Source organism: Chelonoidis abingdonii, chromosome 12, assembly GCF_003597395.2.
Source record: "Chelonoidis abingdonii isolate Lonesome George chromosome 12, CheloAbing_2.0, whole genome shotgun sequence".
Classification (NCBI taxonomy): domain Eukaryota; kingdom Metazoa; phylum Chordata; order Testudines; family Testudinidae; genus Chelonoidis; species Chelonoidis abingdonii.
The window spans coordinates 4,043,101-4,068,528 of NC_133780.1; the positions used below are offsets into that span (position 1 = coordinate 4,043,101).

The following is a 25,428-nucleotide window of genomic DNA, read 5'->3' on the forward strand; positions in this document are numbered from 1 at the left end:
TGTTTAAAAGGCGCGCTGGCGAACATTACTTACTGCGTCTAGACCTCAGCCAAACCAAGTCCCCTCTGTTACTGCGCTTGCTGTGTGCTGCACAATCTGTGTGAGAGCAAGGGGAGACCTTTATGGCGGGTGGGAGGCTTGAGGCAAATCACCTGCCGCTGAGTACGGCAGCCAGACACCAGGGGCGATGAGAAGAGCACACCAGGAAGCGGTGGCATCAGAGAAGCCTTGAAAACGAGTTTCAATCACGGGCCAGGGTACGGTGTGACTGCCGTGTTTGCTTTCCCTTCAAGAACCCCCACCCCTTCATTGACTCCTCCCTGTAAGCAACCACCCTCCCTCTTTGCATGTATTCTTTGTAAACAGTAATTATAAAAAGAGGCAGAGATTATCAAGGTATACCAGGTGTGGTTTGGGAGGAGATAGGAGAGAAGGAAAGGCTATTAAGCACATTCCAATGTAATGACAGTCTTTTGGTTGGACTGTCCACGGGGGTGGAGTGGGTGGGTGCAGAAAGCCTTCCCCACGTGTTCTTACACGTCTGGGTGAGGGAGATATGGAACAGGGGTGGGCTGGAGGGTGGTTACACAGGGGCTGCAGTGGCACTCTGTGAACCTGCTTGCTCTTCCTGAAAATCCACCAGACGTTGGGATATCAGTTTGATCATCAGCAGCTACAGCGTTGCATTCCGCCACGCTGATCTTCCTGCCTACACCTCCGATATTCCTGGCACCACTTATCATCCTCGGACGGTCCCTCCTGTCCTCAAGTTCACTGCATCTTTCCTGTACTTGGCTAGCATGTCCTTCCACTCATTCTGATGAGCTCTGTCATTGCGGGTTACTTCCATGATTTCAGAGAACATTTCATCTCGCATCCTCTTCTTCCTCCACCTTATTGACTAGCCTTCGCGGATGGAGTAGGGAGGCTGAAGCGAGCGAAAACAGCGGAGCAGAAGCTATGTAAAAAGCACTTACATACAACTGTTACAGAACCGGATGGCGTTATACTCTTCACACATATTCACCGGCTTACATTGGCACACGTGTGATTTCACTACAAGGTCGCATTTTGCATCTTTTAATATTGAGTGCCTGTGGCTCTGGTGTTGCAGATCTCACAGACGCAGATCCGGGCATCATACTTCAGCTTTCATGCGGCCATGTTAAGGCTTTATCTTTTGACTTCTCCAGCCTTCATATACACAGTGCCCTATGATGCCTTTTTCCTATTAACAGGCAGCAGCAGAGGCCAACCCCCTCCTCTTTCCCTATGTAAGGATTTTCTATATTCCTTCCCCCACTGCATGGCTGCTATCAGTGCTAAACACCACCCTCCTTCCCCCTCTCCCCCCCCCCACCGCATGGTGGGTAGCTGGGAAGATTCCTGCTTGCCAAATGCTCAGCGCCATCGTTCCTCCCCTCCCCCAGCTTTGCTACATGCAAGGAAGGATTTGATGTAAGCAACAGCCCAGTAGAACAGCCCAGTAGGAAAATAGCCATCTCTGTCCCCTTTAATTAAATTCCTGAATTTCAACCAGGTCACAATGAATGATATAACTCTACTGAGAATCACAGTGTGAGATGAAGAACGAATGTTTCTGGAATGCCAGGAATCACCAGGACCATACGCTGCTGTGCTTTGTCACGCAATGATATCCAATTACTTGCTACATGCATGGCGAGACAGAGTGTCCTATCATGGTGGACGTAATAAAGCTGCCTTGCCAGAAACCTTCTGCAAAGGCTTTCGCAGTACCTCCAGGAGCGATTCATGGAGATTTCTTTGGAGGATTTTCGCTCCATCCCCAGACATGTTAACAAACTTTTCCTGTAACTTTACTGGCTGCAAATGCATCCCAAGCCCTGATGCAAATCAATCATTAAAAAACGCTTGCTTTTAAGCCATGTTTGGTATTTACAAATACACTCACCAGAGGTCACTTCCAAGGCTTCACTGTTTGGGCTAGTGGCTTGGGAGGGCTGGGGGGGTAATTCCGTCTGGGTCACAAAAAGCTCCTGGCTGTTTGGACTAATGGAGTGCTGTGTGCCGATTGCCAGGTCATCCTCTTCTTCCTCCTTCCTCATCTTCCCCTTCCGCTGGAACTCCTGCCGTCCATGGTTGACGCATTATGACGCCACCACGCTCTGGATCCACGGGATACAAGGTGTGGTGGGCGGTTGAAAAAAAAAAAAAGTGGTAGAGCGCAAAATACCACACCGGAAAATTGCATAGACAGACTTCAGCCCGCGTTAAGGGGCGATAACAGGGGGGAGCGGCAATAATTTTTATTTTTCCCCAAAAACAGGACCGCTGCCCACAGCATCCTCCGTTTGCTACTTTTGTTTTCTGGTAGGCTTGTCTGAGCTCCTTAACTTTCACTCTGCACTGCACTGAGTCCCTGCTGTGGCCTTTTGTCAACATAGCCTTTGAAATTTTTTCAAATATTTTTTCATTTCGTCTTTTAGAACGGAGTTCTGTTAGCACTGACTCCTCTCCCCATATAGCGATCAGATCCAGTACCTCTCCTGCGGTCCATGCTGGAGCTCTTTTTCTATTCTCAGGGGACTGCATTGTTACCTGCGCTGATGAGCTCTGCGTGGTCACCTGTGCTGATCAGAGCTCCACGCTGGCCAAACAGGAAATTGAATTCAAAAGTTCACAGGGTGGGGGCTTTTCCTGTTTACCTGGCCAGTGCCTCTGAGTTCTGATTGCTGCCAAGAGCGTTCAGTGGTGCACTGTGGGATACCTCCCGGAGGCCAATAATGTAGATTTCCGTCCACACTAACACTATTCCGATATAATAATATCGATTTTAGCGTTACTCCTCTCGTTGGGGAGGAGTACAGAAATCGATTTAAAAAGCCCTTTAAATCGATTTAAAGAGCACTGTAGTGTAGACGGGTACAGCGTTAAATCGATTTAAAGCTGTTAAAATCGATTTAACGGCATAGTGTGGACCAGGCCTAAGACACCCCCGCTTTGCTACTTATTTCCAAGTTGCTACCAAAGTGTCTCCCCATAGGGGGCGTAACCATTCACTGTTAACATCCTTCTTGCCATCTGTGCCACTGTGTAACCTTCAGGTATGTTCTTTACACTCACGACCGTACTGCCTTCTACCTGTCCCTTTGGAGAGACAGAGATAGCTCAGATCTGGAGCAGGGAGAACACACTGCATTCACTCAGTGCATCAAATCTCAGAGGCTAATGCCCAGCCCTTAACCAGTTCATTCATGGCTGCTGGACCAACCCTCACTCGGCCTTTTGCACCTCCTGCCCTGCTTCCTTTCTGCAATTCCCACCTTTGTTCTCCTGGCATGCCAGCGTCACCCGCTTCATGCCAATCTCTCCTGGAAGCTCACCGCTGTGCAGCCCACACTGGTGGGCGCACTCGAGCCCTTCAAATCCTGCATAAATAAAAACAACACTCCCATGACAGAACCATCCTCTGGGCCACTCCGTGCACTTTGGGTTGATCTCAGGATTGTCAGCAGCACAAGACAAGACCTGCTTTCTGCAGCTAGTAACGTGCAGAGGTAGGAAATCAAATGGTTGCAGTTATCCAGAACCACCTCTCAGCTTCCCATTCTTCCTAAAACCAAATATCTGAGGTTTCAAGGTCACAAGGGACATTTTGACCATCTAGCCTGATCTTCTGCAGAACACAGGGCAGAGAAGCTCACCCAGTGATTGTTGTGTTGAGTCCAGTAACTTATGCTCTAGTTCAGCTAGATCGATTGGAAAAATATGATACATCTCCCCCGCAACAGTGGAGTGGCTGATATGACCCATGGTGTTGTCTCAGGTCATTCTTGACCAGAGATTGCTGCCCTGCAAAACAATCCTAGTCTCTTTCATCTGAGGGCCTAAGGGCACAGCTACACTACAAACGTAAGTTGACCTATGTTGGCCCCTGGCTGAAGGACAAGGAGGATTCCGTCAGTCAGCGCCTACAGCAGGCCAGAGCACTGGGTGCATGGATGCTGCTTCTGGCCTAGTTAATGCTGTCGGCGGTTGTGATCAAACCTGGGACCTCTTGAGCTTGATGGGTGAGCTAGAAGACAGCGGCTCGTCAACTCTAGCTGGCCTAGCCACCACTTGGAGCGCAGGGCGCCACACTGAGCAGTCCTGCGTTACGCTGGCATCACAGAAACATCCCCATGACCCTCCTTCTGTGGGCGGTGGTCATCCTCAACAGGAGCACTTCCCCAGACTTAAGTGGGGCAGTGTGAGAGGCCGAGAGCCAGGCTCCCCACAGGAGTTCCTGCCGGGCTTTCGGCAGCCCAGCTAAGAGCAAGAAGCCCCTCCACGTGCCTCCCTAGCTAGGAGTCAGGTACAGGGTTCACAGCAGGGAGGCTACCAGCCTTTCTTGTCAGTTTCACAGCTGGGGCAGGGAGCCATGAAATTGACAAGAATGACAGCTAAAAGCTGATACACATAACTTGATGTCTACATAGGCACTGCATCGCTCTTAGTGGTTCTTAATTTATTTATTACTGTGGGCCTGGACCCTAACCCCGGAGCTTGCAGGGCTGGGCGGCAGCCCCAGATCCCACTGCACCGGGCAGCCAGGAACCCGGACCCCACCACGGGCCAGCCTTTAGCACTCAGTTGATCTGGGCTGCAGCTATGTGCTAACTGGGCGACACGTGGCGCACGGGTTAAGAACCGATGCTCTAAACTACATGGTCACATGCCCTGCGTCTCTCGTAGAGGGGAAGTTATGTCAGTGCAGTAGGAAGAGCACTTCCACTGGTCGGAGCAAGCCTGTGTAGTGTGTACACTCCAGGCAGCTTTATTATAGCTGGAAGTGCTGATTGTGGAAGTGATGGCTGGTGGCAGGTCTGTGGCTTTGGAGTGGCTCAACTAGAAGATGAGATCAAAACCGCCCCCTGAAAGGTAGCCCAGAGTTTGATCCTCATTTGCCTGTCTTGGTGTCCAGACGTACCAGAAGAAGAGGCCTCAGGTGAGAACCAGCTGGTTCAGGAATCCCCAGTTCATCCAGTCCAGTCTCCTGTCTGGGAAGAACAGAGCAAAGGGCAGGACACCCAATGACCAGTTACGAGGTCACTCACCCACAGTGGAAAGTTTACTCCCAGAGATAGGAGCTTATGCCCTAAAGCAGAAGTGTCTGGCCCATCTCAGATGCTTTTTGGTTCAGACCTCACTAGCATAACTGCGAACACTCTGATTAGCCAGAAAAACATCTGAGCCCGTCAGCATCAATGATGTCCCTTCTCGTCAGGGCTGAGCCTTCAGCCCCCTGCCCGGCACCGTGCTAAACCTTTGCACACACGTGGGGTTTGCTGCAGATCCAGTGCCTCTCCATAGAGCACCGCGAGGAGCTGATGGCTTTCGCTTCCTTCAGATACGCGCACTCGCCTCCCCCTCCGATTGTAAACCTGCGGGGAAGGAACAAAAAGACTGTCAGTAACAGTGATTGGGGGCTGCTGGGCAGAGGGTTCCCAGTCACACAGCAGGGTCACAGCACATAGAAACACACAGAGACACAGTCGCACCACGTGCCAAAGGAGGTAACCGGCATTACCCCCATAGCACAGGTGGGGAAGTGGAGGCACAGAGGTGAAGGGACCTGCCCCAGGCAGCACAGCAGTTAGTGACAAAGCCGGGATCAAACCCCAGGTCTCCTGACTCCCCGGCACCTGCTCTAGCCACTGGGCCATGCTGGCTCTAAGGGGAGGCTCCTTCAAACACCTGCACTTTGGTCTGGGGGAAAATAAGAGCAGCCCTCCCATCACGGACCCACGGCGGCTGGCGAGTGACACATCTAACCTGTTCTTGACCCCCGGTGGGTAGAATCAGAGCAGCTGTATCGAGATTAGCTCCACCCAGCAGCACATACATCAGTGTTCAGGACAGATGGACAAACACGGAAGCAGGCAGACAGACAGACCCAGCAGCAGTTCCTCCAGCAGGGAGCAGCCAGACGCAGCCATCAGCTTTCCTCCCGCCCCAGGCAGAGTTGGGTCAGCGCCAGGTCCCCCAGCGCAGCAGACCATAGCTCAGAGACGACCAATGCTGTCATGGGGGGAGCAGAGAGAGCATCAGGAAAGGCAGAGCCCAGGGCAGAGAAGTCGCCCCAGCACATGGGGAGCTGCTGGCAAGGGTACTGTTTGGGATGGGGGTGGGGAAGGAAACAGACAGAAAGAGCACTGAGCACTGCACAGATGCAGCGTAGCTGGAGATTCACACCCCTCCGGCTGGTGAGGAGGGCTCTGCCTGCCCCACAAAAGTGGCTAAGACCCACGGCAGGAGACCGGTGCTAAGACCAGGGCAGGGGCCGAGATCTCTCAAGGCAGAAAGGAATCAGCATCATGCAAGACTGGGATCAGACAGCCCAGATCCTGCATCACTCCCCTACGCTTCCCACAGGAGGTGGGGGTGGACACAGACATGGGGAGCATATTGATGTCACTTTGTCATACAAGACTCAGGTTTCCCTTGTCAGCGACAAGTCTTGGCTCGGTGTGAGTCCAGGATGTCAGGTGCCCGCAACCAGATACTCAGGGAGAGGCGAGAACTCACCAGTTGTTGAATTCGGTGCCGTTCACCCATCTCCAGGGCCGGAGATCCTGCTCCCTCTGGAGGCCGAACCAGTGATCACGGGGGCTTCTGTAGTGCAGCATGAAGTCCTTTAACAAGAGCAGCAGGAAACTGTACAGGGCATGTTTGACGGAGCTCCCAAAAGAGCTGGGTTTGAGGCTACAGGCCGACAGACAGGGCAGGGGTATCCCTGTCCCCCAGTCCAGCAAATGTGTCCCATGCAGTGTCTGCCACCAGCTGCAGCCAGCACTTGGCTTGGAAGAGATTATTCTAATGTGACATGATCTGGGTACCCTGTCAGAGGGTGAGTGTTCAGCCCCCCATGATAATCAGCCCCCCTTAGGGTCTCACTTGGGCTCCCACGTTACATTAGAAAGAACTGGACACATTGAACAGGTCCCAGCCTAAGAGCCACAGGATGCCGGGAGCTCCAGGAACGAGAGGCCCAGAGGAAAGCAGCAGGGCTGGGGCTCAGGGAATCAGTAGGGCAGGGTGCTGTGACAGCTCAGGTCAGAGGGGGTGGACAGGGAGATCTCAGTGAACGGGAATCAGGGAGAGTGGAAGGGAAGGGACTGCAGTAGCCACAGCTGGAGGGAATGGATGGGGAGGAGATCTCAATGGACAGGGAACCAGGGGGGGAGGGCTGGGGGTTCAGAGGAGATAGCAGGGGAGCCGGGGAAGCAGGGGGAGGGAAGGGGAGTTCAGAAGAGATGGCGGGGGAGATAGAGAAGCAGTGTGACATGGGTTGAGTCTCACGAGTTGCTGCTGAGAGTTTGGAAGCTGGACGCCCTCAGAACAGGCGCGGCTGGAACCGCTGAACCCCCTCCGGGAATCGCTGAGCTGCCCAGCCCTTCCCAGCAGCCGCTGGGGCAGAGGGAGCGTGGTGCCCAGAGGTCAGCCCTGATTTGCCAAGGCAGGTGTCAGGCTGCAGCCTGGCAGGGTCTCACCATTGGAGGTGGGAGAGGAGCCGAGGTCGGGGAATGGAGGCAGATGGGCAGCCCGCCGCAAGGAGGGAGTTGGAGCAGAGCCAGCTGTGCCCACGGAAGTGGGACGTCTGCCTGGGACAGGGACGGTTAGATCAGCACCAGGCTGGGACCCATCCTGCCATCTCCCACCTCACCCCCAGGGTCTGAGCCCTGGCACTGTTCCAGCACCAGCCACCAAGCCGCGCCCAGCCTGTTACTGCTCTACAAACTCACCATGTCCTGCTGGGTGTCGATCGGAGCCAGGGAGGCGCCGAGGGAGGAGCAGTTGTTCTGGCTGTAAGTCCTGTTCCCTTCGGCCTCGGAGAAATAGTAACATTTCTCTTGGAATGCGACCCAGCCATTGGGGCAGGCGGTCTCTCCTCGTAACCTCAGTTCAGCTGCAAGTAGCTTAGATGTTACCACTGGAGGGGAGAGAGTAACAGGGTGAGTCTGTCCCTGTTCCCTTCCCTGCCCCCCAGGGGAGCAGCCCCTCAGGCAAACAAACCCCCACCACCAGCCTGAGTAGAGCCGGGACCCCACACCAGAGCCAGTGACTCTGGGCCTGAGATAGATCCCATCCCCCTCCCTGATGGGTATAGTGGGGACAGGCACTACCCCTGTGTACGGACTGGGAGACAGGACTCCTGGGTTCTGATACCCCCACCCTGCAGTCCTAGCTCCACGCAGCCCCCTCTGTAAGAAAGGGACAGTCTCAGCCCGGGGGGTGCCAGGCGAGGGGAGATGGCTGGACAATGCTCAGAGTTCATTGAGCAACAGAGAATTCACTTGCGTCAGTACCAGCCTCTCACTTGATCCCGGAGGCTGGCAATACAGAAGGGGAGGGGCTGGCTCCGGGTCACAGAGAGTCTGGGGGCCGAGCTGTGATTTGAACCCAGGAGTCCTGGCCAGTCCTTTGCTCACACCGCACCCCTCCCGAGTCCGGGGGGCTCACACAAGTGTCCATTATGGCACTTTTGTAAGATGAATTTCAGGGGCATGCTCAGCCCGTGGCACTAACTGGACTCAGAGGCGGGAACTTGAGCACCTCGGCCACAGGGTGGCACCAGCACCTCAGCCATGGGAAGCTGCTTCTGTGCTGTGAGTTGTTAGATCCACCGGAAAAACTTATCGGGCCAGGTCAGTGACGGGCTGGGGCACAATCTCCAGGCACCTGGGACACAAATCCAGCAGTTATGCCGGGTCTGGTTCCGCAGTGGTTTGCCCCAGATGGCCAGGAACGGACATACACAGGCGCTGCCATCGCTTGTATAGGCCAAGCTCAAGCACCCCCATGATGGGTGTAGTGTAGATGCCTAGACAGAGGCACGACCTCCTGGCCCAGCCTTCCTATGTATAGGCCTTTCAGCATGCGCACACCCACTATAGCAGCACCCGAGTTCCCCACAAGCATGGTTGATTTTATTCTCACATTTCCCCTGCCCTGTGAGGCAGGGAAGTGAAATTAACCGCATTTTACTAAGGGGAAACTGAGGCACAGAGTGGGGAAAGCATTCTGCCCAGTCTCCCAGGGGCAGATCTGGGAACAGAACCCAGGAATCCCAATGCCCAGGCCAATGTTTTAACCTCAGGCCTTACCCACACCTGGCTACTGTGCAGAACTGGGACTGTCCGACTCCCTAATCCACACGAGCAGCACCAGGGAGGGGTTGGAAGGGGCCTGTGCAATGGTTTGAATGGGGTGAGTAACAGAAAAGTTACACTGGAGCCGGTCCTGCCTGTTACAGCATAACCGGCCTCCAAAGATAATGGGGCCAGCCCTACCTGTCCCTCACTCCACCCTCCTCCCCAGCTGGGGAAATTACTGGGGGCCCACGACAGGCAGTCACGAGGTTAAAAACCAGTCCAGGCCTGGAGAGAAGAGAAGCTCCCGGAGAGGCAGCAGAGAACCTCCGAGGGAGAGGAGGGCTGGTTGCCGGCTGATCTCTGCAGAGAAGGAGTTGAAACGGACCAGCACAGATCCCAGAAAGAGGCTCAGAGACTCCTGATCTGAGGAGAGGGCCATGTTAGGCCATAAGGGGTCACCCTGAGACAGTTCCCTCTTATACTAGCCTATTAAAATACATAGACGCTCTGCATTAATTTCCATAGGAGCTGGGATAGGGTCATGGTGCTCAGCCCAAGGACCCTGATCATGTTATTTAATTCCCTGGCTTCCCAACAAGAGCCTAGCAAGCATGGCAGGGCTATTAGAGACACCAGGAACATGTACACTGCAGAGTACATGTTACGTCCCCCCAATCACCTTAACTCTGCCCCCTTGTAGTGACGCTGGCCTGCTCCAGTCACATGCTGAGTAGGGCACTCTGCATAGCACGCTAATCCTATGTTTGTGTCTGAGCCCAAGCAGAGGAGCAGGAGTCTCACATGGACAGTGCTGCTTTCCAGGGGGATGTCCCAGGCAGGGGGGAGGTTAGATATTTAGACTCCCTGCAACTGGGCTTAGTGACACAGGGAGAGTTGGCTGCCTCAGAGAGCCTGAGGGCCCCAGCATGTGAGGGGCTGGGTAGCTGCTATGCCAAGCCCTCTGTGCCAGAACAGAATGGGTCCTTCATGAGCAGTGGGGGTCTGATTGCTCTTGCGTGGCACTGTGTCCAGTCTAGATGGCAACGATTCTGAACACTAACCATGCATAAGCCTCCATCAGGCACTTCACCACATTAGGCTAAAGAGGGCAGTAGCCTCTTTCCTGGGCTTGGCATGGATGTAGAGCGCAGCTGGATTTTCACAGAGTGTCTATGGGAGGGCAGAGTTAAGGTGGTGTGGATGCTATGAGCAGCCTCTGCTATGCACTGCCTGGGTTTTTTAATGTTGAGGGAGTTATTTGAACTGCTGTTCTTGCCAGGTTCCAGCAGAGGGAGCCGGGGAAACATGGCAGCAACTGAAATGAAGGTCTGTGTGCGATGAATCTATAATAAGGGTCACGTTTAGCAGCATAAACAGCATTTACGGCGTGTGCCAGCTAGAGTGGTTAATAGCCGAGGTGGAAACTCTCCCATCTGCATTCCAACTTGACAGACAGGTTTATTTCCCAGCTGCGCTGCAGTGAGCTCCCCCACTTCCCCAGTGTCCACTGCCTAATCAAGCCTGTCTCAGAAACACTGTAGTACTTGCAAGCCCTGTCCTGTGTCCTCACAGGAACACTGTGCGGATCAGCTAGAGATCCTGTGGTGGGAATTAAGTTCACTCCATTGCTCTAGGTGTGTGTAATATGGGGCATGTGTGTTTGAGCTGTACAGAGGGAGTGATGGGCACTGGAGCCGGTGTGGGGGGGGGCAGGGGGCGAATTGGCAAGACATCTGATGTGAATCCTTCCTGAACCCAGTGCTGAGGTCAGAGAGGCTGGGAGGGGAGAACATGCAACTGAATGGGAAGCACGGAGAAGGCCAGCCGGGCTGGGAACTCACCTGCCAGAGATGTCCCCAAAACAATGATGATGACGACCAGACCTGCAACTGTGCCCCATACTAATGGTTTCCTGAAGGGACAGATACAACCTGAAAGAGAAGTCAGGAATGCCCGCAGGGCTGCTCCATGGCAGCGGATCGGGGAGCCAACGTCAGTAACCAGCAACACGGGAGCAGCCACAGACCAGGTATTTATTTGTATTGCTGGAATGCGTGTGCCCTTGCACGTGCCTGGATATTAGTTAAAACCACAGAGTCCCAACAATGCCCTCCCCAAATCCCACCGAGTTACAGGGATCTTGGCTCCTGTTAGAGGATAAATGGGTCTAGCTAATCCCCCTCTTCCAGTCCAGGCTCTCCTGGAGCATCGGAAGGGTGACCAGCTCCCAGCTGTCAGACAGAAGGGATAGGAACAGGTCTCTCACTCCCCTTCTCTGCAGTCTGTGCCCTGAGCCGTGTCTGGCATTGAGCCCAGCTCCTCTGTCTTAGGTCAGGCAGCTCTGAGCCCAGAGCAGTTGAACACATGAACCCATGCCCCTCCCTCAGTGAGTGTGGGGGAAAATCTACTATCTGTTCATAGAATATCAGGGTTGGAAGGGACCTCAGGAGGTCTTTAGTCCAACCCCCTGCTCAAAGCAGGACCAATCCCCAGATGGATTTTTACCCCAGTTCCCTAAGTGGCCCCCTCAAGGACTGAATTCACAACCCTGGGTTTAGCAGGCCAATGCTCAAACCACTGAGCTATCCCCTCCTGCCTATATTGATTCCACCAGAGAGCTGAGAAGGTGTCACAGCACCGAGACTTCAGACACTCTGAAAAATGAAGGAACTAGGGACACTGGCTCATTACCCAGGGAATAAACCCTGTGCAAAAGAAGTCCATCCTCTGAGCCAGTGTGGGGCTGGGAGAACAACTCTGTGGCCCCACCCAGCCTTCACAAACAGCCTTCCCCAAACGCCCAGAGCCACATTTTCAGAAGGCCTAGGGAAAACCCAGCTTGAACACGGGCTCCTCAACGGAAGGCAGGAATTTCACTGTCCCCATGCACCTGGCTCCTTGTCATGTGCAAGTGGGGGACCCTGGGAGTACCCCAGATGTGGCTAGACTAAGCGCTTTGGGGCTGGGACTTTCATTGTGTGTACATTTGTACAGCACTCAGCGCAACGGGCCCCAGCCTGGCTGGGCTCTAGGCACTCGACTAGAAATACAAGAATACGTGAGGGGGCCTGTGCTCTCCTGTTTGAGAGTCTGGCCCTCACGGTAAGCAGAGGGATGAGCACAGAACGGGGGCCCAGGGTTTTAGATATGGATGCTGTAGTGTGCAGAAATAGGGCTAGCGCCCCTTTAAATAGCTGGTGCGCCTTCCAGCGGCGCTCACTGTGTTTTAGATTTGAGAAGCCAGCCCGAGCAGCAGTGTGCTTGTAGCTGGGCCTGGTGTGTCTGTGTGTAGTTAGTACACATAGATATCTGGCACCCCGCTGTGTCCTGGGGTTCGTTCGTAGCATTTCATTGTCTTTTGCTCTTTAAACAGGAGTGACACATTGCCACCCAGAACTGTTCATCCACAACCCTCCGCTGCAGATAGAAAACAGCGGTTACAAGTTCTGGCTGGGTAAGTGCTGACAGGAGCCCACTGGGGCAGTCAGGGCCTTGCTACCCGGGCGAACGCAAGGAGACAAACCCTCAGTGGAAGGGGAAATTGCAAAGCCCAGCATGCGTCTCCCCCTCCCGTTCCCTGACCAGGAAGCTGTGATTACCTGCGTCTCGTTCTCTCGTTGCATCTCCATTCCTACTTGACAACTCCATTAATAACTGTTCTTGTTGAGGATTCTTTTGAGTTTCCATCTCCCTTCCTGCCTCAGGGTCCCCATTACAAAGTCCTTGTGGACTGTGCTCAGTTGAATCTGCGGTTTTCCCCATCTCTCCGCTGACGCGCACAGGCTGCTCTGAGCACCTCTGATCCGCTCCTCTCTGGCTGTGGCAAGAGTCACTCTGATTCCTCCCCCTCTGCAACTTTCAGTTCTGTGCAGGAGCTAAGATGCAACACTCAGAATAGTTCAGGGCACAGCGGAGTCAGTTCTTGTCATTTCCTGTTCGGGCCAAGAACATAAGCACCAAGACATCCAGTTAGTTTTTGGCTTCTGAATTCTACTGCACAAGTTGAGAGCCCACAGAACTGATCCTAATCCACCAGCAGAACCCAGACCCTGCCAGAACAGCCCAATGGCACCACAAACATTCACGCATTTGGCACATAGATCTGGCCGGCTTTTGGGCCCAAATTCAAGACTTTACCTAAGGGAAAAATGATAGTTTATTGATTTAGTCTCTCCCCACACCCTGGAATCCACTACCATTTGGCCCCTCACCATGCTGCTCCTAACAAGTCAAGTTCCTACCAGGACGAACGAGAGTTTTTAATCGGACATCGCTGGGCAAGAACATTTCAAACCCTGTATCCAGCATCTAGACTCAACTGGCTCCTGCTTTTGGCCCAGAACCTCTCATCTCAGCAGCAGGTAACAGACCTGGAAGTGTCCATTCACAGGAAGCCATTTACCCTTAGTTACTGTCACACCATGAGAATTTGGTCACATCATGAAAAAAAAAAAAGCTTCCCGTTGTGGGTTTACTTCTTAAGGGATGCTATTGCCAGTCATACAGTTCCTCCTATTGAATCTCTTGCCAAGACTGTATTATTAAGATTGTTTAGAACAAAGAAATGTAAATCTAACCTTACACAGCCTGGACCAGCCAAGGAGGGAACCAACGAACGAAACTACGGCATCTGAAAAGGATGCACATTGATACACTATTCTGTGATAGCTGCAACCAAAGAGCAAAAAGTTAGTGAGTGTCTACCTGAGAATCCTGTACATGAAACTCACTAAAATATACACTATTTTTGAGACCTCAGTGCACTCAGTTGAACCTCATCATCATAAGGCATTTCTGGTCCAGCAGTTAAACACATTCTCCTTCATACAAGTTTGTATTCATAGTTGAGAGATTGGGGCTAGATCTGGAACAACAACAAAAAGCAACCCACCCATTCTCCTTTCTTGGTGAAGATAAGCAGCATACTCTCACCCCTTTCTAAAAATCTACTACTGTAGTCACTTTCAACATAGGAAAATATCAGTAACACTTGGCACTGTTCCAGTAAAAAGTCAACAGGAAGCGTTTGCTTCTTAGGCTTGGCAGAATTCAATATCTGTAATTTCAACGGATAACACAGGTTTCTTTGTAATTTTTTTTACATCAGTTTAAGTTTTCATAGTTGTGAAGAAAGTGTGGGTCAGTGGGTGGCGGTCAGACAATATTTAAAGACGACAGATGTTCATATTTTAAAAGTTTTCATACTTTGCCAGGCTGTACATTTCAAACATCACCAATGGAGATATTTTCCGTCAGTGTGCCTGTGTGCCATCAAAACTGAATCCTTCCAAGCCTACTCTTTAGCTTAATACAGGGGTAGGCAACCTACAGCACGTGTGCCAAAGGTGGCATGCGAGCTGATTGTCAGTGGCACTCACACTGCCTGGGTCCTGGCCACCGGTCCAGGGGGCTCTGCATTTTAATTTAATTTTAAATGAAGCTTCTTAAACATTTTAAAAACCTTATTTACTTTACATACAACAACCATTTAGTTATATATTATAGACTGTGACAAAGTTCCTCCTCTACCTTGATGGGTCCTGCACTTATTGGTGGATTTGCTCACCTCACAGATTCACCCTGTGGGTCAGGAAACAGCCCAGAGACCTCCCCTTCTGGTAGAAGCCACAGTCCAGGTCAATTCCTCCTCTGTTTGATCAGGAGTTGGGAGGTTTGGGGGAACCCAGGCCCACCCTCTACTCCGGGTTCCAGCCCAGGGACCTATGGACTGCAGCTGTCTATAGTGCCTCCTGGTACAGCTGTGCAACAGCTACAACTCCCTGGGCTACTTCCCCGTGGCCTCCTCCCAACACCCTCTGTGTCCTCATCATCGGACCTTCCTCCTGATGTCTGATAACGCTTCCACTTCTCAGTCCTCCAGCAGGATGCCTACTCACTCTCAGCTTCTCGCACACCTCTTGCTCTCAGTTCGCACGCACTTCCTCTCCTCTGGCTCCCTTTGGCCTGACTGGAGTGAGCCCTTTTATAGCATCAGAGGGGCCTTAATTAGAGTCAGGTGCTTAACAGCCTCACCTGACTCTTAGCAGGTTAATTGGAGTCGGGTGTTCTCATTAGCCTGGAGCAGCCCCTGCTCTGGTCACTCAGGAACAGAAAACTGCTTATCCAATGGCCAACATATCTCCCTTTGACTACTCTGCTGTACCCAGCGGGCCTGGGTCTATCACAAGACTTATAGAAAGAGACCTTCTAAAAACGTTAAAATGCATGACTGGCACACAAAACCTTAAAGCAGAGTGAATAAATGAAGACTCAGCACAGCACTTCTGAAAGGCTGCCGACCTCTGGCTTTATAGATCATATTGTAATAGTTGCTTCATGGTCTATAACTTGCCCCCCCAGCTGCTGAGTTCTTATGGGAGGAGGCAGCTTCAGCCCTTGCTGTTTAACCTCCTGTTTTCAACTAGAGTATGTTAGAGGTCGTGTGTAAGGTCTTGGAAAAAATTTTAAGGGAGAAAGTAGTTAAGGACATTGAGCTCAATGGTAATTGGGACGAGTTGCAACATGGATTTACTAAAGGTAGATCGTGCCAAACCAACCTGATCTCCTTCTTTGAGAAGGTGACGGATTACTTAGACAAAGGAAATGCGGTAGATCTAATTTACCTCGATTTCAGTAAGGCGTTTGACACCGCATGGGGAACTGTTAGTTAAATAGGAAAAGATGGGGATGAATGTGAGGCTAAGTAACGGTGGATAAGGAACGGGTTTAAAGGGGGATCACGCAGCGGGTCGTGCGAAGGGGAACTGTCAGGGCGGGAAGGAGTACTAGCGGAGTCCCTCAAGGCGATCGGTTCTGGGACCGACTTATTTAACCTATTATTACTGACCTTGGCACAAAGAGCGGGAAGTGTTAAAAAGTTTGGCGGATGACACGAAGCTGGGGGGTATTGCTAACATCGGGAGAAGGACGGGATACTATTACCAGAAGAGCACGGGGGGGGGGGGGGTGGACCACCCTTGTACACTGGAGTAAATAGTAATACGGATGAAATATAAAATAGTGAAAGTGCAAGGTCATGCACTTAGGGATTAATAAATAAGAATTTAGATTAGACGTTGGGAACGCATCAGTGTGAAACGATTGAGGAGGAGAAGGAACCGTATGGAGTATGTGGTTGATAGCAGGATGACTATGAGCCGCCAATGTGGGATCATGGCCTGTTAAAAATAGCAATGCCAGTTTTAAACCGCATCAGGGCGAGGTATTATCCGCAAGGAGAAGGAGGTGTTAGTGCTGTTATATACGGCATGGTGAGACCCTACCCTGGACATATTGTTGCTGCAGTTCTGGCTGTGCCCAGTTTTAAGGAAGGATGAATTCAAAACGTTGGGGAAAAACAGCGGTTCAGAGACGGGCTACTAGGATGATCCGAGCGAATGGAAAAATCTGCCTTATGAAAGGAAGACTCAAAGCTTAGGCTGGCTGTTCCAGCCTGGCCAAAAGAAGCTCGCGGGGGATATGCTTGCTCTATATAAAATATATCAGGGGGTACGTTTTAGGCGAGGGAGAGGAATTATTTAAGTTTAGTACTAATGTAGGCACGAGGACGAATGGGTACAAACTGGATATTAGGAAGTTTAGACTTGAAATTAGACGAAGGTTTCTAACCATTAGGGGAGTGAAGTTCTGGAACGGCCTTACCGATGGAAGTAGTGAGGGGCAAAAGACTTATCGGGCTTTAAGACTAAGCTTGATAAGTATAGATGGATTGGGGTTGATGTTATGATGGGATAGTTAATTTGGGCAATTGATTTTGGATTATCGGCAGATAAGTCTGCTTCGATGGTTCTGTGAGGGGATGTTTGGATGGGATGCGGAACTGAGTTACTTTGCAGAGAATTCGTCTTTTCTTGGGTGCTGGCTGGTGAGTCCCTTGCCCACATGCTCAGGTTTTTAGGCTGATCGCCATAATTGGGGTCGGGAAGGAATTTCCTCCAGGGCGGATTGGCAGAGGCCCTGGAGGTTTTTCGCCTTTTCCTCTGCAGCGTGGGGCATGGGGTCGCTTGCTGGTGGATTCCCCCGCAGCTTGAGGTCTTCAAATCTCAATTTTGACGATTTCAATAACTCAGTCATGGGTTCGGGGTTGTTATAAATGTGTATGGGTAGGGTTTTGTGGCCTGCCTTGTGCAGGAGGTCAGACTAGATGATCATGTTGGTCCCTTCTGACCTATGAGTCTATGAGTCTGTGAGTCTATGAGCTGCTAACATCCCTGCATTTCTGGGAGCTGAACCATGCTCTTGAATTAGAGCAGCGGGATGGGCTGCTTGGCCCGTGCCAATTCCAAGAGAACTGCCCTGGACGGGATACAGACACCTCCAGGCTGTTTCCCACCCTAGCCCGCAGCAAACTGAGATTCTGGGGTAGGGGTGGGGGTGGGGGGGTGTTTCACAGTTCAAATAAACTGCTCAGCACAGCCTCCAATCCCCTTCCCATCTGGTCAGCACACAGCCCCACCCAACAACAGTCCCCCATCTGATCAGTGGAGAAACATACCTGTCCTAGCTCCAGCAGTGTAACCCCCTCCTTAGTATCCCCCCGTCTGACCCCTGCTCCACTCTCCAGGGTTTAGCTGAAGCTCCCCCTCCCTTGCTCCATGCTCCCCCTCCCCATCCTGATCAGCATAGGATCTCCCCTCTTCACCGAGTACCAGAGATTCCTTACTTCGTGCACTGCGTCTCCCTGCCCCAGCAGGACCCCGAACCTGAGCAGAGCAGGATTGGGTCCCCTAGACCCAGCGGCGGAGAATCCCAGGGCTGTGCTCAGGGCTGTTTCTTTAGCAAAAGCTCTGAGTCGGCTCCCCTCCCTTCTCCTACAGACGCAAGCTGCAACACGAAGACAAGAGTCAGAGCCTGGCAGGTTGCTCAACCCCCAGCATGCGCCTTCACTTCACTCTCCTGCGGCAGGTGGCACTTCCCATTCCAGCCAATCCCCGTGAGCACTTAGGAGAAACACTCTAAAAGGGCAGCAAATCTAAATATGACAAGAAGGGAGCCACAGAGGAGAGGAGCCAATTAGCCTGCAGTGAGACTGTTTGCAGGTTCCAAGAAGTGCCCCACCCCAGACACACCTTGAGATTTTCATGATTTTTTTAATAACCAGTAAATAAACTCACCCTATTGCCTGTGGGAGCACACCTGTCACAAAGCAAGCCTCTGAATCCGACTGATCCCTGCATAACACCTTCAAAAGACAAGTCTGGGAGCTTAAATTCATTCCTCTGCTAGACACTAGAAATCATGGACTGAACAGAGACACTGGATTTATGGCTTTTTACAACAGTGGGTAACCCAGTAATCCCCTATGACTGCAGAGGCGTTAACCAGCCATTCTACCTTGAATGGTCCCTTAGAATATGTGCTAATTACTGATGCTAAACAATCTATTCCACCTTAGCCGGAAGAACCTTTCCCAGACCTGAAGACAAATGCCCTGTGTGGCTGGAAAACCTGTCTCTTTCACCAACAGAAGTTGGCCCAGTCAATGATATTACCTCACCAACCTTGCCTAACCTCTCAATATTCAAGCGACTTATTTAAGAGATCCTCTGCCCATTAAGAAACATGTTATGCTGAGCGCCATGCAAAAATAAAGACTCCATGATAATTATGGGCACTCGATGCATCCCCTCTCTTCCCTGGCCCTCTAACCTCACGCACAAAGATATTGCCCATGGGCTTCAGTTTTGTAGACAGTGAAAATGAAAATCAAGGAGCAATCGCAAGATCTACAGTTGTCACCCCCCACTCTCAGTAACAGCACTTCCCATAGCATTAAAACCCACTGAACTTTTGTGCGGGGGCTGCATTGTTTTGGATTAATGGTAGTTCCCTCCTCTCCACCAAGCTATTCTTCAGAAAAGAAAGGTTCTCCTTCTGCAGAACAGATTCAGATGCAATGGCCTGTTACAGAGAATGCCAGACAGAGCTGCCCTCTTTCAAAATGGTGTTCTCTCCTCTATGGGACAGAAGCCATACCTGGCCTCGCTTGGTGGCCATTTTGAGAAGGGCATCTCTCTCTCTTTACTTCCTCAAAGTGCAGGGACCCACCAGCTTTGCTGTGGGATCCTGTGGCTTCAGACCCATCAAGAACAATGCAATATGGAGGCCATTCCAAAAGGGGACTATTCTTTCTGACAAAGTTTGTTATGAAAAATAGCCATTAATCCTGAATGTCTGCAGATGCCACCCATTCAGCCAGATCTACTCAACAGGTAGGCCGCAAGGGAAGGGAAACTGGTGTATCTGAGCACACAGGGTAACCGGTAGGGTGGTACCAGAAGCAGGGGGAATTTTGAGGACAGACAGGGTGGGTGAGGAGGAAGAATCTAGAAAGGCTATTTTGCCCTGCTCCAGTCAAACAGAGCAGCTCTAAATCTACTGCAATGGGCCCATATGCGCGGGCTACTTTGTGCTTCAGAGGGAATGAACAGAACAGATAATCATCAAGTGAGTCACCCCGTCATCCACTACCAGTTCTGGCAAACAGAGACCACAGATACGCAGAGCACAGTGTTGCAACCCTGCTCATCCTGGCTAATAGCCATCGAAGGACCTATCCTCCATGAACCTATCTAGTTCTTTTTTGAACACTGTTAGTGTCTTGGCCTTCACAACATCCTCTGACAACGAGTTTCACAGGTTGACTGGGCATTGTGTGGAAAAAAATACTTCCTTTTTTTTGTTTTAGACCTGCTGCCTACTATTTTCATTGAGTGATCCCTACTATTTTCATTGAGTGATCCCTAGTTCTTGCGTTATGAGGAGTAAACAACACTTCCTTATTTACTTTCTGCTCACCAGTCATGATTTTACAGACTTCAGCTTACTCATCTTTTCTCCAAGCTGAAAACCCCAGTCTTTTTAATCTCGCCTCATATGGAAGCTGTTCCATGCCCCATATCATTTCTATTGTCCTTCTCTGTACCTTTTCCAATTCCAGTATATCTTTTCTGAGCTGGGGCAACCAGACCTTCACGCAGTATTCAAGATATGGGCATACCACAAAATTATACAGAGGCATTATGATATTTTCTGTCTTGTTCTCCATCCCTTTCCTAATGGTTCCTAACAGTCTATTAGCTTTTTCTGACTGCCGCTGCAAATCAAGCAGATGTTTTCAGTGACACCATGCCACTGTTACTCCTGGGGGGATTCTGCGCCCCTGCAGGGGCACATAATTCATTTGGTCTGCCCATTCATTTTTCTGTGCCCCCCATGCAGAAAAATACAACAAATAAATAATCAGCCTCTTCCCTGGGAGCCTAGGCAGTGCATCTGTTCCAGTGTGTCTGGAGGATCAGCCTCAGAGCCAGGGGAGGGGAGGGGAGAAAGCACACAGATCTGAGTGAGTACTGTTGGAGAGAGGGGGCATCGTTTTTATGCAAGAGGCAGGCTAGAGGCACAAATAGCAGCCCTGTCTGAGTTAATTGATTCATTCACCAAGGCACTAGCTGCCTGCCTGACTGAAGTAACATTGTTAAAGTTTCTTGTGATGGTTAATTGATCACATTCTCTGCAGCAGAGATGTAGCAGCCTGACTATTATGTTAATGTTGTTCACATTTCTATTGTTTTTCAACTGTTCTCATTCTAGGTCAATTCCTCCAGGAGCATAAAATTTTAAAGCATAAAACTGTGAAAGTTTTAAGACCCCTACATCGCCAGAGTGATTTAAAAGTGCCTTATTATAAATGACAGTAAGGGAATCCTGAGCTAGGAAGATCTGTGTGCTTTCTCACTTTCCACCTGTGCCAAAGAGAGGTTGGTTCTCACTGGTTGGAAATCATTAAAACATGCTGACTTGCCTTTACACTAAATTTGGTGGGGGGGTTTGTTTTATTTGCTAGCCAGGAGAATACAGGATATCTAGACATATTTATTTAAGCAATTATATAGCTTATGTTTGTACAGATTCTTAATTTTTATATTTGTATTATGTTAGAAAGTGGTGAGTGATGTTTTTCTTACTTACTAGACAACAATACTGACTTGCAGCAAGCTCTGTTTAGATGGAAAATCAAATTCAATTATAAATGCACCAAATTTTTTAAAAAAATTTATTAGTTAAATAAAAACTACCTTAAATGTGCTGGATATATAAGAAACATTATCTAAAGCTGATTCGTTAAACAAAGTATTCTCTATAGTCAGGGGCGACACATGGGGGACCCAGGGGCCCTCACTGACCAGCCCTGGCAGTGGCCCCCACTGGCCCCTCCCCTTTTCTGGCACCATCCCCCAGTAGCAGCACTCCTGTTTATACCAGTTGCCTGTGCCTAGAGTTAATCAATTAAGCTGATTGTTTCTGGTCACTGTGTCCTTCAAGTTTTTTAGAACTAGGATTGCTCATCCTGTTACATCTAGTTATTAGTCATAGATTGGAAGAAAGAAAACAGAGAAAAGCTTGTTTATCCAACTAGGAATGAACTAGTCAACAAACTGAATTAGTTAAACAAACTGAAATGAAGAAAATATTCTCTCTGCAACAGAGGCTTCTGCTGTTAAAAGCTGGTTCATCATTTCAGCAAACTCTGGTTCCAGGTGCTTAGCCAGCGCCTTCCACCAGTTCAGTTTGCCTTTATTAAGACTTTGCAGAAGACAGTTCAACCTAATTCTTTTTAATTAAGAAATTATAGTACATCTCTACCCCGATATAAGGCAACCCGATATAACATGAATTTGGATATAACGCAGTAAAGCAGCGCTCGGGGGGGGCTGCGCACGCCGGCAGATCAAAGCAAGTTCGATACAACACTGTTTCACCTATAACGCCGTAAGATTTTTTGGCTCCTGAGGACAGCGTTGTTTTGGGGTAGAAGTGTATGTTTAGGTTCTAACTCAGGTTGTCAATTTCAAATTTAACTTTAAATAGGTTTATTTTTAAAAGAAAACCTGTATTTACATTAAACAACATTTGATTTGGTTTTTAAAAACCGATTTCTATCCATCCCATTTTAGAGACATTAAATGTTTTCACTTCTTCCATCCTCATTATAGCACTAAAGAGCAGAGTTAAGGTTTCTGAGGAAGTTGAATCTTCTGTTATTAAAATAGCGAGGGGGGTAATGAGCATTAATCCCAAAAATACATGTATATTCAACAGTAGCCTGTACACAAGATGGCAATGATCTAATAACACAGGAAAAGTTCAAAGAATCTGATGAGGCAGAGTTTGGACACCCAAACCTTAACACATTTAGATTCCTTTCAAGTGTAACCATAATGGTAAATTCCTTAGATTTATAAATTCCTTTTGAGATAATTACAACATCCCTGCAATGTTGTTTATCCTCAATTACTGATGTGTGCGCTCAGCTAAATGCCATTTTAATGTAGTTTTTTGACCAAGAATCTATACATGAGGTTCTTCCTCACGTGTCCAACTTCCTTGCAGAGGAGGAAGTTGAGACCAGTTTCCTGCCTACGCTAATTGATTTTTCATTCACGTTTCTTTCCCTGCTGTGTACCAGGGCAACATTTTAGTTATGTGATTGACAGGCCTAAGGGTGCTAGGTCCTGTACAAAGGGCTGCCCCAATTAGAGTACTCTGGTGGCAAGCCATGGCACAATCAGCGGGCCTACTTCATTTCTTACTCTCAGGTAACCCAAGGACTCTTGGACAGGCCCTCTTGCCCCAACAGTACCCCCTCCTCAGGAAAACTTTGTGCAAGTAGTCCAAAACCTAAATCCCAACACACAGTCCATTTATCACTGCAGTGCAAGCAGTCATTGAAATCCCAGGATATCTCATCCCTTGATGCCCTACATACCACACATCTGCCACACCTGGACTCTGTCAGTCCTCTTCTATCAAGACAGTCACCCCATCCCTTCCAGCTGGAGTGCAACCCCACTCCTCCCCCGCTCCCTGACTCTCTGCTGAGAGATCATCTTTACTAGGGGAGCGTGAAGTCTCTCACTCCCCCAGCCCTCTCCCAATTCTCCTGAGTCCAGCTCTCCAATGTGAAGACATCAGCGAGTCCCTCTACTGCTCCATGTTTTCAGCTCTTGGCTCCGAAGCAGCAGGCAACTCCCTCTGCTGCTTTTCTGCCTTCAGTCCTCTCCAATCCTGCTTGCTGCTCCTGTACCTTCAGCCTTCCCCCAGAAACCAATGCGCCAAAGCACCCCTCCCTCCCCAGAGTCTCCCTGGTCCTGTATAACCCCAGGTACTGCCCTGAGTTTTCAACTGGCCAGATGGGACTTTGTTCCCTGGGACCTGACACCCTGTGACACACACTGAGTGCATGATTGGGGCCTCCAGGTGTTACCCCAATACAAATGAAGAATAAATAGCAGCCTGCAAAACACTGACTGAGATTACTGAGAACCATGGAATAATATCACTGGTGCTTAACAAGAGGTAGAGGATGAAAATGCACATTCCCCGGCTGTTTTTAGGATTTTTAGATCCTGCTGTTGGTGGTGTTCAAGTAGAGCTGGCTGAAAGTCTGTCCTTATTTTTAAATGGAAAATGGGCTTTTCCGATTAAAAAATGTTTTCACCATCTGCTGAATTTCTGATAATCGAGATCCAGTAATTCCTTGGGTTTAAGCAACAAAAGTTTTTGGATGAAACTCGCCCCAAGAAATTGGGCGACATTCCCCCCGGCCCATTTGTTAACATTTTTCATGAGGGGAGGGAAAAGTTTCCATTCAAGGGCTGGTGAGAGGGAGCCCAGTATCACGTTTAGTATCAGACAGGGACTAGACTGGTGATACTCAGACCTCAGTGATTCAGGAACCAAATTAGCGATCAACCTTACCCAAAACAGCCACGCAGTTGTGTGAATCCATTGTTTCACTTACTAGTGATGTTTGAAAGTATGTCAGGGGAAAGATTTAATTACTCTCCCAGCAAGTAAATTAACATCAGGGCTGCCCCACAGGCTGGACAGAAGGCGAGGTGTACAGAGGGAGAGAGAGACAGAGACACGGAAACTATGCCCAGGTGCCCTGCACAGAGCTGCTCACCTCCCGCAGCAACACCTGCATCATCTCCTCCTGTGAGACTGCCATTGGGGGACTGCACCTCTCTCCCTTGGGCCCCTGCACCAGTCTCAGTGACCTTAGCACAAACCTGCTGCTGCAGCGGCTCACCCTGCCTGTGCCTGACTGGAGGAGTGTGATGCACTGCCCTTTGCTCCACAGGGAGCTGGCTGCTCATCTTGCTGTGTGCCCTGGGGACAGGTGCTTTAATTCACACTTACACCACTGGGAATCCATTTTGCACCATGGTGTGATAGCACAGGACCTAACCACATCAGCCACACCATAAGGGACTTCTTCACCTACACATCTACTAATGTGATATATGCCCCTCTGCCATGTACATTGGCCAAACCAGACAGTCTCTAAGCAAAGAAATAAATGGACACAAATCAGACATTGGGAATGTGTGTGGAGCAGGGGGGAGTCCAGCCGCCTGCGGCCCCATCGGAGGGGACTGGATCACCCGGCACCGCGCTGCCGCCCCGGTGCAGGGCGCTGTACAACGCAGCGTAAGGGGTGGTCCCGGAGCACCCCGCTCCCCAGCATCACACCCAAAGCGCACAACAGCCCCCCCTCTCCCCAGCCCCTGTCTCGGATCCCCGATCCGGGCTCAACCCGCAGCGCAAAGGGACACGGGGCTCAGCCGCGCCCCCACGGGAAGACCGGATCCGCCACTCACCCCAGTCCCATCAGCCAGGAGCACAGTCTGGGAATGAGTCAGCAGGAGCAGCCTCAGCTAATTAACTGGCCACTTCCAGGACCGCCCCCGTATGTAAATCGACACGGTGACGTCCAAACCCCGCCCCCGCTCTGCCACTGGGACAGCAACCCCCCACCTCCCGGGCAGAGCAGCGAGCCATTGTCCAAAACATTCCCTCCCCGGAGGGCCAAACCAAATGCTGATCGTTTCTCGACACAGTGGCAGGCAAGAGCAAATATTTCTTTTCGCATCCCCCCACCCCCAGAGTGGTGCATTTCCCGAGCCTCAGCTAGACGCCTGTTCACAGATGATGCCAGATTAGTTTCCTCAATGCAGCACCCCGAAGCCACAGCTGAGATCCCCCCTCAAACCAAACCGTAAGGCTGAGGCTACACTGGCAGTTTTGCAGCACTGGTAGTTACAGCTGTGCTCATACAGCTGTGTACGGCCAGCGCTGCAGGGTGTCCACACTTGCACCAGTTGCAGCGCTGTTGTGAGTGGTGCATTGTGGGCAGCTATCCCACAGAGCACCTCGTCCCATTTTGTCGCTGTGGGTTGTGGGAAGGGGACGGAAGGGTGCGGGTCATTCCGCTTCCTGTTCCAAC

The 25,428-nt window shown here is 50.5% G+C and overlaps 2 protein-coding genes across 3 annotated transcripts in view; one reads left to right on the forward strand and one right to left on the reverse strand.

The window, feature by feature from the left end:
- Window positions 1–25,428, forward strand: part of LOC116829207 (C-type lectin domain family 2 member D-like) — a 276,193-nt gene that overhangs the window by 59,510 nt on the left and 191,255 nt on the right. The gene's annotated exons all lie outside the window — the stretch shown is intronic.
- Window positions 4,829–14,152, reverse strand: LOC116829185 (C-type lectin domain family 2 member D-like). Its single transcript, XM_032787880.2, has 5 exons — window positions 12,716–14,152; window positions 10,958–11,047; window positions 7,767–7,954; window positions 6,550–6,656; window positions 4,829–5,405 (listed from the first exon to the last, which is right to left on the reverse strand). The coding sequence occupies exons 1-5, from the start codon at window positions 12,876–12,878 to the stop codon at window positions 5,282–5,284; spliced, it is 672 nt and encodes a 223-aa protein (XP_032643771.1). The 5' UTR covers window positions 12,879–14,152; the 3' UTR covers window positions 4,829–5,281.